Source organism: Parus major, chromosome 24, assembly GCF_001522545.3.
Source record: "Parus major isolate Abel chromosome 24, Parus_major1.1, whole genome shotgun sequence".
Classification (NCBI taxonomy): Eukaryota; Metazoa; Chordata; class Aves; order Passeriformes; family Paridae; genus Parus; species Parus major.
The window spans coordinates 6,599,039-6,614,571 of NC_031792.1; the positions used below are offsets into that span (position 1 = coordinate 6,599,039).

General features: G+C 46.8%; 1 protein-coding gene across 1 annotated transcript; it reads left to right on the plus strand.

Annotated features, from left to right (window-relative positions):
- The first annotated feature begins 2,794 nt into the window (after positions 1 to 2,794).
- LOC107214326 (transmembrane protein 45B-like) lies at positions 2,795 to 10,796 on the plus strand. The gene is made up of 6 exons (XM_015649604.2): positions 2,795 to 2,905; positions 7,721 to 7,919; positions 8,182 to 8,394; positions 9,038 to 9,222; positions 9,845 to 9,990; positions 10,236 to 10,796. Exons 1-6 carry the CDS (start codon positions 2,873 to 2,875, stop codon positions 10,363 to 10,365), a joined length of 906 nt encoding a protein of 301 aa, XP_015505090.2. The 5' UTR covers positions 2,795 to 2,872; the 3' UTR covers positions 10,366 to 10,796.
- The last annotated feature ends 4,737 nt before the right edge of the window (positions 10,797 to 15,533 follow it).

The following is a 15,533-nucleotide window of genomic DNA, read 5'->3' on the forward strand; positions in this document are numbered from 1 at the left end:
TAACCCCAGCCCCCACCAAGAAGAAGGGGACAAACCGAGTTAATGGGAGTGCTGTAGGACAGTGATGGGTTCACTGAATAGCAAAAAGGCTTTGTGTGATGCTCTGAATTATTTCTGGTCTTTTGTGAATTATTTTCTTTTAGGAAACAGCCCAAGCATCCCTTCCCATTAAACAGCCAGGGGAGGGCAGCAGCTGCAGTTGGACTAGGAACAGATCCAAGCTGGATGCAGTCATCTTCCTCCTTCCCACCCCCGAAAGCCAGAGGTTTTTTCCATTCCAGGGCATACAAACGAAAGCTGACTTTGGTTTTTAAAAGCACTCCCTGCTTTTGGAAGTGGGATAGGGTTTATTTAATTCTTCACACCTCTTAATCAAGTTGCTGTCTCCTTTCCCCTCTGCTTTCTTTGGCTCCTGTCACTGTATGGCGACAAAACACCTTTTCCCTCCACAGCATCCAGTGTCTGGAATAGTTTCTGTTTGTCTCATTAAGTCCCTGCTCCCACAAACATCCCAGGACTGTCAGCAAAGCACTCACTAATTTGTTTTCCAGCTCTGAAGCACATTCTTTTCCAAGGTATGAAGGTCAACGAAAGAGGAGAGATCCAGCCTGTGATTAAGGAAGGAAATACAGTTTGGGTTCATTTCTGCATGACTATTAATGATTTTCATTTCAACTAAAAACGGTTTGTAAATAGTTTAGATACCAAACATGGTACGAAGGTGTCTGGATCAGTGGTACAGAGATGGTTTATTATATAGGAGTGCAACCATAAGCCATTCTCACATTTATTTCTTGAGTGATAGATATTTTAGGACGGTCCTAGATGGAGACTTGCTTTTAACAGAACATTAATATCAAACGGTTTCTCTGGATCATGCTTTTCATCATATAATCTTTGGACCTGATGATCTTGGAGGTTTTCTCCAATCTAAACCATTCTATGAAGTGAGTTAAAGTGTCTCTTTACTGGACCCATCAGCCACGCAACTGGAGTGGACTGGGGGTGTGTTTGTATCTATATCAACACTGATTTTAAAAAGAGCAGGATGCCCTATGTGGTGTCTCAGGGATATATTTTTCTTGTGTAACTGTAGCCTGATGTTTGATTTTGTCACTCAGGTGTCCTGCTCATCCATGGCCAGAAGGAGCTGCTGATCCTACCCTTGTCTTACAAAGCCCAGATAACATCCCCAAAGCACCCAAAGGTCTTGGCAGCTGCTCTGAGATGGGGAACATACATGATTTTGAAAATTCAGAGTATTAGAAGCCTATAATATGCTTAAGCAGGTGGAGGAGAAATAGAACACATAGCAGAAATAGTTTGTAACAGACCACATAGGAACTTGGTTGCCAGGGAAAAGCCATTAAGATAAGATATATTGCAAAGACTCAGCAAAGCAAGACCCAGGTATTGTGAAAATCTACAAGGCAGAACCTGTGGCTCCAGAAACCAGCCAGGACTAGACAGGTGATTTTGAGCAGGACAAGATGACCCGAGGGAGAGCCAAACTTCCACTGTGCCTGCCCTAAAGCAGAAGTCAAACAACAATCACCAAGGAAGACATTCAGCCTTCATCCCAGAGACCCCAGCCCTCGACCACCAGGAGCTGTGGCAGCTAATTATAATTCAAAGCAAGAGAAGGCGGAGAATGGGCGGGGAGGGAGGCGTGGGCTTGTGGAATGAATGTGTATTTACACCTGGAACCTGTCTTGACCAGGTATGCATGGTTTGGAGGAGATATCCTCCCATGTGTACCTGATCTGTCACCTGATGGAATAAAACATATCTCTCTGCAATTTCAAGTTAGTAAGTCCTGATTCCCGAAATCAGCTCTTACTGCAGCTGGAAAGACAAACCCTTCACCAGGAGCCAGCACAGCCCATCCAGGAGCCACTCATTCCTGGGGCAGAGATAGGATCTCTCACTGCCTCCCCACACAACCACTTGTACATGAGGCTGAAATGGAGGTGTAGCAGCAGAACAAGCCCTGCCTCTGCTTTTACCACCTGCTTATGAAAGCTGGTGTTAGCATTTGTCATAATAATAACAATAATAATAATAATAATACTTTGCACTTCCAAACAACCCTCCATCTGCAGCACTCGAGCTGCTGGCAAACCTTTAATTAGACTGTGCCTCCCACCACCCCCAGGAAGGAGACAAACATTATCACATTTTTTCATTAGCATCGAGGCTGATGATCAACCTTCAGGGAGAAGATGTTGCTGTTACAGCTGAGAGAAAAATAAAAAAAAATAAAATAAAAAAAAATGAAATCAATTCAGTGTTTAGCTTTAGAAGCTGGAGGGGGTCAGATACAGCTCTGCCACCTTCAGTCTTTTCCTAGGAGTAAGAAGGAGGTATATTCCCTAAGGAACTGAAATGGAATCACATCCATTTGTGCCCACAGTGATTTTAACATGCCCAGCATGGCAATGACCTGCTAGGGGATTTGGAGGGATTTGCTATCTTTTCTCTCAACCACCTGTCAGAGTTAAATCCTCATTTTTCTCGTCAGGATGGTTTAAAAGAAACCTCTTTTTCTCAGCTATTTAAGGCACTGAAAACTTCTTTCACTGTCTGTAACTTAAGTTGCCCTTTTTATAGAGGCTTTCTCTCTGGCCTTTACTCTTTACTGGCCCTTTATGGAAAAAGGCACATTGATCCTCTGTGTAGATACTTTCCAGCTGGGCCTTGTTTCCTCCTGTCACTCTCCAGCTGTTGCATTCCCACCTCACTTTTCCCTGCTTTCTCCAAGGGCTTGACTCCTACTTCTTGGGAAGGAGCTTCTTGCCCTTTGGGGTAGTTGTTTGTAGAGGTGGGTGGTTGTAGAAAGGAAAATTGAGCTGAAAGAGGTCCCCTTCAGCAGATGGTGATGCTGCTTTTTTTCCCAGAAAAAAAGGTATGGTTTTTGTCCTGCATTATTTTCAGGGGTAGGTCTGTAAGGAAGAATTCCTATGAGGGTTGTATTTCTCCTTATGCTTGGATTTAATGTTGTAACAAGTTTCCTAAGCTTAAGCTTAGGTGAAACTGCATTTGTGGAATTTGCTATTGTGGGCTTCCCAGGACTCTTTTGCAGGTGTACTCATCCCTGTTCCAGTCATCCTGCTTCTCAGGCACCATTGGAAGTGAATAGTGATGGATGTAGGGTACAGCCTCTTGTTTTCCTCCCTTTCTCCCACTTGATGTGAAGATATGGGAATAAAAGGCTTATGGCTATGGCTTGGTGGCTTTTCTGGCCGTGCTGGACCACAGCCCATCATCCTGGGGAGGCTGCTTTGCTTCTGTGCTGCTCCAGCCTTGGGTTTCTGTGGGGCACTGGCGCACATGTCTGGCTCTGGGCAGGGCTGGTCCTGAGGCTTGCTTGGGGTAGATTTGGCAACAGAGTGAGAGAAATATACAACTTCCCAGGAGAACTGCTGGTTTGAGAATGTGGCTGCCCCAGGGTCGGGGGCTTGGGCAGTGCTCTGGGGCGATGCTGAATGTTTCTGCACCATCACCTTGATGCTGTGGAAGGACATGGGGTCACTCGGGTGGCCTGAGGTATTTATTTGCCTGAAGCACTTGCACTGTTCATCTCTGCAGCCATCAGTGGGATGGGCAGCAGCTTTAAGGTGGCTTGTGTCTATGGTTGTTTGGTGAAGGGCAATTCTGTGTATTGGAGAGGAAAAAAGGCGTGGAAACAGGCTACTGTGTCCTGCCTGCCCATCTTTTGGGGGAGAGAAGGCCATGGCCCCTGCCTTCTCAGCTGCTGAGGGCTGGGAGGTGAAGCTCTCAAAGGCTCTGCTTTGGTTTGTGAGTTCCTGGCCCAAAATCTCCTGTCCTCAGGCAACTTCTATGACACTGGACCCCCTAAAAGAGTTATCGTGTCCCTGGCAACCCAGTTCACAGACTTCCAGCAGAGCCCTGTCAGACCTTGCTGCTGCCTTATCTCTTCTTGGCTCTTTCCCCAGTCATTCCCAACCCTATCCTAACAACTGAATATACATGGTTGGCATGGGAACAGGAACTGGCTGCTTATGTGGATTTTTGTGGCAATCTACAGGGGAGTTGTTGGCTGTTTTTTTAACAGCAGGCAGGAGGTGGCCCAGGTTGTGAAAGGTGGTTGACTCAGGGTGCTTTGAACTGGCCCATGGGATGTTTGGCTCCAAACATCCTGTCTAAGGGGCACCTCCCCGTGGTGGCTTCTCCCTTTATCTGCCTCTTCTGAGTAATAACCTCCTTGTTGACACACCTGGTGAGGGAGAAGGACAGGCAGGAGTTACAGGTAAACTCTTCCATCCATACATTGGTGAGCACCTGTGCCATGGGATGGACATGGCTGCTGGAACTTGGAAAGAAGGGATGTGGGGAGAATATCCATGAGAGACAAAGTTTCAGTGTAATGACAGTTGTGGGTGAGGCTGGTGGAAGTGATGCTGATGGTGCCAGAAATCTCTGGCTTTAGATCCTTTTTAGGGGGGCTATTGTGTTTTGGAGCTGCATCATAGCAGAGGATGGGAGTTGTTCAGGCTGAAGAAGAGAAGGCTCTGGAGAGCCCTTAGAGCCCCTTCCAGTGCCTAGAGGGGATCCAAGAGAGCTGGAGAGGGACACCAGGAGTGTCAGGACAAGGGAGAATGGCTTCCCACTGCCAGAAGGCAGGGTTAGATGGGATATTAGGAGGAAATCCTTCCCTGTGAGGGTGGGGAGGCCCTGGCACAGGTTGCCCAGAGAAGCTGTGACTGCCCTGTACCTGGAAGCATCCAAGGATGATGGAAGATTCACAAAGAGAAGACCTTCTCAAATGTCTGCGGCCAGGTGTTGACCTTGCCCCCTGCACACAAGCTGTCTGTCCTGGAATGCAGATGGTGAAGGGCAGTTCTGTGTATTGGAGAGGAAAAAAGGAGTGGAAACAGGCTACTGTGTCCTGCCTACTGTAGGGAATGCTGGAGTATCCAGAGAGATGGTAGCAATCCCCTCCACTAGTGCAGGTGGGGTCAAAATCATGGATGGTGATGGATCTGGAGCTGCAATGGCTTCAGGGGAGAGCCTGGAATTTGGGCAGGAATGCAGTCCAAGCCAAGCCTGAGGAGGCTGCAAGCAGTCAGGCACAGCTCTGGAAGGACAGCAGGCAGCTCCTGTATGGTGATTAGGCAGGAGCATCACAGCCTGGAAGCTGTGGAGGGAGGAAGGGCAGCTCAGGTTATAACTTCTGTCTGCAGCCACATTTCAAGTGCTCTGACAGACAGACCATCTCCCAGGAGGAATAAATAACCTAGTGTCTCTGCTCTTTCCTGGCTCCACTTACTTGGAGCTAAATGAGCTTTTGTGTGAGTGTGGGCTCCAAAGCTGGAGTGGGGAAAGTTAGCAGGTCAGGGGTGTCAGGGTTGGGCTCACTGGGCTGGTCAAGGGGCTCTGTGAATGTTGTTTTCCTGTGCTTCAAATATGTGAGCTGTGCAAGTGGACTGGACTGTTGCTTGGAAACGTCTGATTTTGCTGCAGAGTAGTGGCTGTTTAATAAGAGGTGGGAATTTTTATTTAATTTTTTTTTTGTGAGTTACATGTGAACTTCTGCTTGTCTGATGGTGGTTTGGGGCATCTCTGGTACAAGAGAGATGTCACAGGACATGACTGGATTCTTGGAATTGTTCAAGGCCAGGTTGGATGGGGTTTGGAGCAACCTAGTCCAGTGGAACATGCCCCTGGCCATGGCAGGGATTTGGAATGAGATGAACTCTAAGGTCCCTTCCAGCCCAAACTATTCTGGGATCTGAACTGGTTGTTGAAGGGCTGTTTCCAGTTGCTGGGAAGCAAAGGAGACTCATGACAGCTCTCCAAAGCCTTGCTGGATTGGGCTGCAGAGGGGTTGCAAAACAAGAGGGTCCCTGGCACTGCAAGAGCAAGGCTGGGGAGAGGGATGGTCATGGTAGGAGATTTCAGGGACAGGTCTCAAACAGCAGGTTGGGTCTGCTGGTAACTCAGGTGAAGGGAGAGATGGAGGGTGAATGTGGGGTGACAGATCCCCAGGTTAATTCTGGATGCTGGCATGGATTGGAGCAGCCTCTGGAGCTGCAGGTGGAACACGTTTGTCATTTCTGGGCTCTGGAATGTCTCTGCTCTCCTCTCTTCCACTTCATCACATCAAATTAACGTTCCTGACATGTCTCTTCATCAGGGTGCACTCCAACTACAGGCTGCTGCCCTTGCAGTCACAAGTAGGACAATGGTAAAATTTGGTTATATATCACACAGTTGTGCTATGCTTAAATGTGTTTTATTGTTGGTTACCTCAGATGTAGATGTCTCTGCTGGGAAGATGAGTGTTCTGGCTGGTGTGCCCAGACTATAATCAAGAAAGATGTGGGCTCTCCTGAGGCATCAGCCACCTCACCGTAATGCAGGCACCCAAAATAGAGCAGACAGCCATCCCTGATCCCCAGATCCTGGATAGGGCATTTCTCACCTACTAAAGGCTGTTTAGTAATTTCCATCCTGAAAGGAAACCTTTGCACAGATTTGAGTCTTTCCCAAATTGCATGTGTCCCAGAGATGCAAAGGATGCCAGTGGCTTCTACATTCCAGTCCTGTGTTTGCCACACAGAGCTGAGCCAGTCTGACCCATGTCAGTTCTGCAGCTATAACCTGATCTGGAATGTCTTGCAGAGCTCTCCCTCACCTCAGGCACTTGCCATGCCACATCCTATCCTTGTTTTGCAGAGCCTAATTACTTTCTAGCGTGGGAGGACTCGGAGAACGTGCTGGAGTTGTTCATCCAGCCTTTGTGATTTGCTTTGGTATTTATAAACACAGTGAGGATGTGATTTGTGATGCAAGGCCAGGTCAGTGTGGAAGCTTTGGGGTGAGTAATGCCTTCCTCTGCACATCTGAGCTGCAGAAAAGGACCAGAAAACCCATGAGGAGGAGAAAAGTGAATCCTCCTCAGGTGGTAGAAGCCTTACAGAGAGCAAGGAGAGAGGTCTTTCTGGAGGGAGCAAGACAATCCCCAGGTAAAACAATGCTGGAAACACATAGATCATTATTTATTCCTTTCTGTGCTTGCTGCAATTCTAAGGAATTTTGGTATGGGCTGAAATACTTTGTATATATAAAGATATAAATTTTCTGTACCTTTGCTCCTCATCATCCTTCTTGGTTGGTACTCTGTCATTCATCTGACTTAGTCAAGGCTTTTTTTATGCCTTCAGTCTTTGAGCTCTTCCTATGGCGAGGAAATCTCTTGTGTCAAATCACCACTTGTGTGCCACATGCAAGTTGTGTGGAATATGCATGAAACTCTTTTTCCAAATGCTAATGGTTCCTAGGTTGCCTTGTCCTGCACAGCCCATAAAAGCCTTCACTGGCTGGAGCTCCTAATCTAGCACTGAATTTGCGCCCTGGAAATTGCCTAATTTGAAGCAAGTTTATGGTCTAAGGCAATAACTGTCATGTTGCTTTTTATTGGTAAAAACTTTGTTGTGTTTCCTCTTCTAATAGCTGTTATGCTTTCTTGGGCACTACTGTATTGTTTTCTGGCATGAAGTCCTGATGATTTTATGTGCAGCCACATAAATACATATATACACAGTAGTAGCTTCACTGTGCTAATATCCCATTTCTGCTATTCCCCGTTTGCAGCTGAGCCATCTGCACCTGCTCTGTCGGGATCTGGGATGCTGAGCAGCCCAAGAATCCCTTGGTGATGCTTAGGTCGGTCCTCAGGCATTGTTTTTCCTTGCAGGTGCAGAGAATGAGTCCAGTGCCAACAAACTTCCTGGGCAGTGCCCTCCGGGGCACTTTCTTCTTCACCTTTGGCCTGTGGTGGTCGGTGCGGTACCCCCTGAAGTTCCTCAGGAGGAAAGGTGACGCCGAGGGCCAGCCGGGCCATGGGCGCACAGAGGTCTTTGAAGGCGCAGTCAAAGCTTTCTTTGCGTTAGTAGGTAAGGGAGGGTGATGATGAGTCTCTGCCTAAATATCTACTAGCACAGCAGCAACTCTCTCCCACAACACTGGGCCTATTTGTAGTGGGAAACATCTGGCACAGGAGGGCCTGAGGACATGTACAGATGCCCTGGGATGAGAAGCTTGCTGTCGTTTTCCTGGGCAAACACCACTACTGCTTCACACCTGCAAAGGAACATTCCCTCAGGCTTGTCATTTCCCTATGTATAAGGAAAAGTGACCTTTTCTCTCTTTGCCCAGGGATACTGGTGGAGCAGTTTGTCCCCACTGGTCCACACCTGCAGCTGTACAGCCCCAAGACGCACAGCTGGACTGACCTCACCCACTGGCACTACTCCACCATCTACCTCTTCTTCCTCCTCTCTGGCATCACAGATGTGGTCTCACACTCCCCGCTCAAGCTGCCCCCTGGCCTGGACCGGCTCTCGCTGTCCCTGGCTCTGCTTGTGGAAGGTGAATTGCACCTGATGCTAGGGGAGGAGGGGACACAGAATAAGGAATTGCTGCAGTGCTCATGGGTATGACAGCTCCTGGGCAGTGTGGGAGCCACAAAGCCAGACCTGAAGAGGGTGTGGATGCACAATGGCACTGGATATGTGACAAATGGCCCTCCCTGCTCCTCTTAAATATGGATCTAGCCATAGCTGAATGCCACAGGGGATGCTTGCGGGATCTGTGCTTCTCCTGGTTGCCAGCAGCTCTCTCACTCTAGAGTAAAAAAAATGTGCCATCCCCCCACCTTGGCTGGATACAGAGGGACAGACCCTGATACAGAACTCCCCACCATCTTTTGAGCTCAAGGTTCCCATCCCCGTGCTCCTCCTGCAGCCCTGGCTGGGACACAGGGCTCCCCGCAGGTACACGGGCACAGGGACTTCCACAGATACAGGGGTTCCTCAGGAGCAGAACAGAGCCAGTGCTGGGGCTGCCTGGTCATTGCAGAGGGAATGTGGTGACTGCAGCTGGTGGCTCTCTGGTTCTTCCCCCCAAGGCAGATCATGGCAAGGCCTGGAGCATAAGAGTGAGTTTTCAGATGATTTTTTCAAAAGAACAAATGCCTGAGTGTCCTTTGCTAAGACAGGCTGGATCTTGGCAGGTTTGCTCTTCTGTTTCCGTGACTACAGTAATGCTCGGCTGGACCAGCACCTCCACTCCCTGCTGGCCATGGCTATCTTTGCCGGAGCCCTCTGTGCGCTCCTAGAGGTGTTCCTCCGAGACCATATCATCCTGGAGATCTTCAGGACCATCTCCTTCCTCCTCCAGGGCTCTTGGCTTTGGCAGGTCAGTGTGTATCCAGCGTTCTCCTCAGATCTTTGCACTCAGGAAGGTGAGTGGAGTAGGGCTCTCTGCCCCTTTAGGCACATCTGTTGGAGTTAAATTTGTAGGTTGTTCAAATATCTTTGTAAATAAGAAGAGGAAATGAGGCTTAATGACAGAGCTGCCATCGTGAAGAAGTGCATTTGTAACGTAGCAGCATGGACAAATCTGGAATGGAAAATAGAAATTGGAGCCCACAGGGAATGAAACCATAATCGTGAATTTCTATTAATTTTATTAGGTCCATTTTCTTCCTCTGTTTGTTCCAAGTAACTGGAAATATGTGGAAATCTCTCATGTAATCACCCAGCTTTTGGTCTAGGGGGAAATGCACAGACTGGTAATGTCACCTTTTGCTATGTCACCTTTTTCTAGGATGATGGGCTTATACTGCAAGCCCTAAGGATTATCTGCAGAGAATCCATCTCCTCCTGACTCCCTAGTGTCAGTAGTTGGGGAAGCCAAGGGCAGCACCCCAGGTGTTATTTGGGGTTATTGTCCACAGTCAACTGCAGCAGATGAGCTAAAATCAGGAGGAAAACAGGAGGGATGTACTAAAGCCTGACTTCTCTTTCATCTGGACCAGATTGGGTTTGTGCTGTCCCCTCCATGGGGAGGACCAGGCTGGGATCAGAGTGATTCCAGCAACCTCTTGTTCCTCACCATGTGCTTCTGCTGGCATTCCATGGGTGCTCTCGCCGTTGTGACCACCAACGCTGCCGCATCCCGCTGGTATGAGGGGGTTCTGGCACTGTGCATGGGCTGGGGTGGCCAAGAGCCCAATAGTGGGCTGGGAAATCCATGCACCAATGTGCCATGGGATAAGGAGTGTGGGTGTCCATGCATATCTGAGCGTGGCTTGTCTGGAAAGGGTGGGCTCCATGCCACCATAGAGCAGCCTTCTCAAGCAGGGTGGGGGGAGCCAGCAGCTCTCACTACCCACAAGTCCCTGACCATTGTCACTGTCTCTCCTGCAGCTGCAATGAGTCCTGCCAGCTGAAATTTGGGGATATCGACGTGGAGTTGGACTGTGGCTTGTGCCTCCATAGAGGGAAGAAGATCTCCAGTGGTGCCTTGCTGCCAGAGAGCAGCTCAGATGACAAATGAGGTTGTGGTGGGCATGGAAGTCTCTTCCCTGATGGTTTAGAGCTCTTGAGATGAGGTTTTTAACTAGTCTTCATAAACTACAGCGGCACTTGACAGTGGAGCATCAGAAGCAGGTGGCAGGACCCTGAGGTGGAGCATGGCAAGAAATGCAAAGACTTTCCTTCTGCATCCCTTTGGTAGCCACAAGTTCTTAATTCTCTGAGCTGCAGCTCAAGCTGCAGGCTGCAGGACTGTTTTGCTGTTGGAGTCCAACTGGTGTGGAAAATCTGACTATTTTTGTTAACATTTTCCCTTCTGCTTCCTCAGAAGGGAGCCAAGCCAGCATTCAAAGCTCCTGGTGGCTGTCACTCACTCTGGTGTTAATAGAGAGGGCTTTGTGCAAAGCTGAATGTACAGAGTATCCGTGATCACCAATAAAGTGCTTTAACACATCTCCTCCATGGATCTCTTGAACACCATGCTGCAGGCTAAGGCAATGTTGGCTTCAAAATGCTTGGGACAGTGGATGAAATATCTGAGGAGTAGGACTATGTGTTAATGTGGACAAATCTGCACAGGGAAGGGTGTGTGCCCAGTGGATGGAAAGGTGGCTACTCTCCTGCTTGCTTATCATCAGAAGCTGAGTTAGGCACATGAGCCAGGGGTTTGATGTTCCTGGGAGATAGGATGTTTGCTGGGCAGGGTGCTCAGCTGAAAGAGAGACCCTTGAAGCAAAATGATGGTTTCAGCTGGCTGGGGGTGGGTGTATGGATGGTCTTGGTAAGTCTCTGAGAGCCCTGCAGTGATCTCAGCTTTTCTCCAAGACCTTTATTCCACCTTGGTCACTTCCAAACAAAACCTTCCAGTAAGGGGCATCACCTTGCTTTTGGGATCTCCTTTTGTTTGCAGAAGAACAGTGTGGGGAGAGATTCTTCCTGTGGGGAGAGTTGGGAGCAAAACCAATTTTAAAAGATAGGATTAGGAAGATTATTGAAAGAACATCACTAATTGTTGTCCAAAAGTTAATCATCAGCATCTAAAAAGTTTTTGCCATGCCCTTGGCTGAGGGCTGGGCTGGGTGAACAGGGGAGTACAAACAGCATTGATTTTACTGTCTTCCAACACCTTTACTGTATTCCCCTAAGAAATGCAAGAGCCATTTTAGTCTGAACACATCCCTGCTGTGCTGCACAGGCTGAGACAAAAGAAAAATTCCCCCTGGCTCAATCAAACCTGTTGCAATTCCCAGCCCCATGGGAGCTCTCTGGAAGAGTGAGTACTGTCTATTTAGTTTTTTATTTTGCATTTTATTTTTATTTTTGTATTTTATTCTTATATTTTCTCCTTTTGGAGCAGAGCTGGAAGAGGACCAATGCTTCATGTCCAGAAAAAAAGCCTTGAGGAGCAGAGAAAACCAAGTAAATGCAGTATTTTGGGCTCCCATATTTGGCACCTACATACAGAGGATGGCTAATTTGGATTCTGAAGCAGACAGCCCTCCTGAGCAATGGTTTCTCCAGGATCTGGTTGCCTTCAAGTCAGGCTGATGTGGATCCCCAGTACTGGAGTGAGAGCTTGTATTGTGCTCCATGAAGGTGATGTGCTCCCGTTGTTAATAATCCTCCTGGGACTAGAAGTGGGGTCATTGTGTCAAGTTGTTATAGACTGACTGCCACTAATGGGAAGCCCAGTGCAGAGATTACAACCTTGTGTACTGAGCTTGGCTTGGAAAGAAGGGGAAAAACAATCTCTTTCCCCTTTGATTGACTGATGTTACTTTTTTCCTGGGTTTTTTTTTCTGCCCAAATGTTATCTTTGCAGTGCTGAATCTCTTACTGAGGATTTTGTGACATAAAATGTCCATTTTGTTGGTGATGTTTCTTCTTTCTTTGAATAAATGTAAGAACAAATAGTAATCATCCTGCTGTATGTTTTGACAAGTTCTGTGGGATCACACTCCAAGACTGAGAGGGTTTCCTTGAACAGGGCACCAAAATTACCTGTTACCATTTTAGGTGCTAGAGCTGCCCCATATTTGAGATATGATTAATGTTTGTCATGTCAATAGAATCAAAAGAAGATATGAGGTTGTTGAGGCTGTGGCTGTTTGTTGAACAGTTCCCAGCTAGCCTGGCTGTGGGATTGAGATCTTCTCTAACATCTCTCTGAGTGAAGCCTGAGTGGAAGGGTAGAGAGTCAGCCCATGGCAGGGGGTTGGAATGAGATGATCTTTAACATTCTTTTCAGCCCAAACCATTTTGGAATTCCATGACTAGACAAGATGCAAGTGATCAGTAATGTCTCCATTGTCCACCCAAAACCATTGCTGGTCATGTGCTCACACAGACAGCCCTGAAATAGGTGGGAGCTGGACATGTGTTCTGTTGCAGTCCCTGCCTCTCCAAGGTGGATTAGGATGTGTGAGTTTACTCACTGGGGACCTTGTTATTTATCATACATAGACCTGACAGAGGCTGTTCCTGTTATTTTCTGACAGAGCATTCAATTCCTTGTGTAGCTCCTGTGGTCTGTCTGCACTGCTGGTCCCCAGGGAGATGCAGAGATGTGGATGATTTTCCTTTTCCATGGGCTGTGGGCTGTGATTCCCTGAAAATACCTTGGCCAAAAAGCAACGCTCTCTTTGTCATTGCACACATTGTTAAGCTTTAAATGATGCTACAGGATCTAAGGTAATTCTTACCTGCATTTTACCCTTTTTTCTTGCCTATTGGCACATAGAAACACTAAGACTGGTGGTTTTGATGACAACTATTTTCTGCTGCACAATTAAATTTGGAGAATTGATTGAGATATCCAGAACACAGGTGCTGAAGTGTTCAGAAGGAACAGGGACCTTTGCTCTACCAGATTGAATTCACAAGCTGTTTCACAGCAAGGACTGGGAGAATGTCATGGTAAGTTTTCCCATTTCCACAAATCCTCTGCTGCTGGTAAACATCAGAAATAGGCTTTTACCTTGGAGGAACTGGCCATAGAAACCTTTGGAGGATGACTGGGTGTAATTTTGGGTATCCTCTTGCCTCAGCAAGAGAGACTTCTTGAGACCTGCTTTACAAACCCTCCATACTAAGGTTTGTCTGCAAAACCTTTTATTGTTATTGATGAGAGATTTGCTGGAGATTCACAATTTGAAGAGGAGCTGAAATTAGCACTTTTTAATTAGCACTAAAATTCATTGTTTCAGCTTAATTATTAAACTTAGCTTCCAAATGTAATGCAATTGCTGTTCAGAGGAGGATTGGATTTTCTAGGTCACTCATCTCTTCCAGAACTTATAAATTTTCATTACCTTTTTTTTTGGTGTTTTTTGTAAATCTTAATGCATTTCTTGCCTATTAACTCAAGTGAAAGAAACAACAGTCAGCAGTACATGTTTATTTTCCCCTGTGGATGCACAACCTGGATCTCACCCAAGGCTGTGGTGAGGCTGCACCTCGAATTGTGTGTTCAGGTTAGGGTCCCTCACTACAAGGAAGACATGGTGGTGCTGGAGATTGTCCAGAGAAGGGAACAGAACTGGAAAAGTGCTGCCAAGGAAAGGGAAGTTTTCCAACTCTGGCTGGAGTAGTTTTCTTGGGAAGCTGGAGGTTCTGGGATTGCCTGGGTGGTGATCATGAAGTGTTTGGTGGAGAGGAGGCTGTTCCTGCTTCAAGGATTCTCTGGGTTCCAACAAGAGTTACACACTGTAACAGGGGTGATAAACTTGCTGTCAATTGCTAATGTATTTCCACTGTACTTGGTGAAACTTCAGACCAGCAAACCATTTGCTGAACGCATGTGTATAATGAGATGCTCAAATATAATGAATCTTAAGAGTTAGAGTGGCCTTATTGAAAAATATACAGTTACTGATGTATCTGATAGTATAGATACTGGATGTATCATCTGTGGAGTCTCATAGTGCTCACCTCTTTCCTGACATGTCTATGAATTCCTGGTAGGTGTTTCTTTTCCCAGCACTGCTTTGAAAATAGATACCAGTGACTGTGTTTCGTGGGGGGAAAGAAAATTTAAAAATCCAGGTGTGCCAATGTGTTTCACCAAAAAAATTGTCCTGTTTATTAACCTTAATAATATTTATTTTCTCTGAAGGCCATGGGGAGGTTCATGCACTGTGTGAGTAGTGAGGCTGGTGTTAGGATGCCTCCTGTACCCAGTCTCTGCTGCTTCTGTCAGGTGTTTTGTATTCACTAGGAGCATCCTTTTCAGCACAGTGGAGTCTGGTGAGATGGTTATTACACATCCTACTGATTTCCAGAAAGAAAATTGGAAACACCTTCCATGCAGCTGTTTAAATCTGGTGAACCTTTTGTCCTCAGGACACCTCAGCAAACCTAGCTCATCTTTGGAGTCTCCAACTGCAACAGCAGCCAGGCTTCTCTCTGCCTTCTTGCCTCAGTTTAAAGTTGGATATAAAGAAAGTTTTTTCTAATGCTTAGTATCATTATCCAGTACTTTCCTCTGGTTTGACTGTGTGTGCTGGGTAGAGATACCCACATATGGTGATATTGTGGTGGGGGCATGAGTTACCTGGATTTGAACCATGAGCTGCCAGCACTACTTGTCTACCTAGCTTTAAGCCATCAGTAGTGTAGCAAAACCAGGAAAAGCTGCTCTCCAGAACTGGTGCTGGGATGCTGAAAGAATAGAAAATTACCTCTTGTTCACCTTCCTATACTGGTGAGTTCAATTGCCCCTCATTTCTCAGGGTCATACCTCTGCAAAATAAAGTATGTAGTTTTTGCATTGATGCGTGAGCATAGTAAACAGGTGTAATTTGAATCTAATAACATTTTTATTTGATTTGCAGAATATTGTGATGCATCTTTCTGCTTACATGATGTGTTGCTCTACAATGTGCTACCAGTGCTCCATCAGCTGCTGAGTGTTGTCACTGCCACGAAAGGGTGGAAAAAAATGTCCTTTCTTGCTGGGTTTAGGTGGTTCTTTTTTCCCCACTGTGGGCTGCTGGCGTTTGATTGACACAGTACAGCTCTTGTTTCTTCCTTTGTTTCTTCCTCTGTTTTTTCCTCACTGGGAGACTCTATTTGCAACACAATGGACAAAACCCACTTAATTCTGCAATTCATCAGAAAAAAAATTCTACCTGGCCAAGCTGTGGCACAGCTCAGGTGATGGCTGGGTCTTAACTACACCTTGTGCCCCAG

Bases quoted from the DNA above. Each gene is read 5' to 3' on its own strand.
- LOC107214326 (XM_015649604.2), top strand. From the start codon at position 2,873: ATGGTGATGCTGCTTTTTTTCCCAGAAAAAAAG. The intron at 2,906-7,720 runs GTATGGTTTTTG...TTTTCCTTGCAG, and splicing joins TTTTTTTCCCAGAAAAAAAG to GTGCAGAGAATGAGTCCAGT. The intron at 9,223-9,844 runs GTCAGTGTGTAT...CATCTGGACCAG, and splicing joins AGGGCTCTTGGCTTTGGCAG to ATTGGGTTTGTGCTGTCCCC.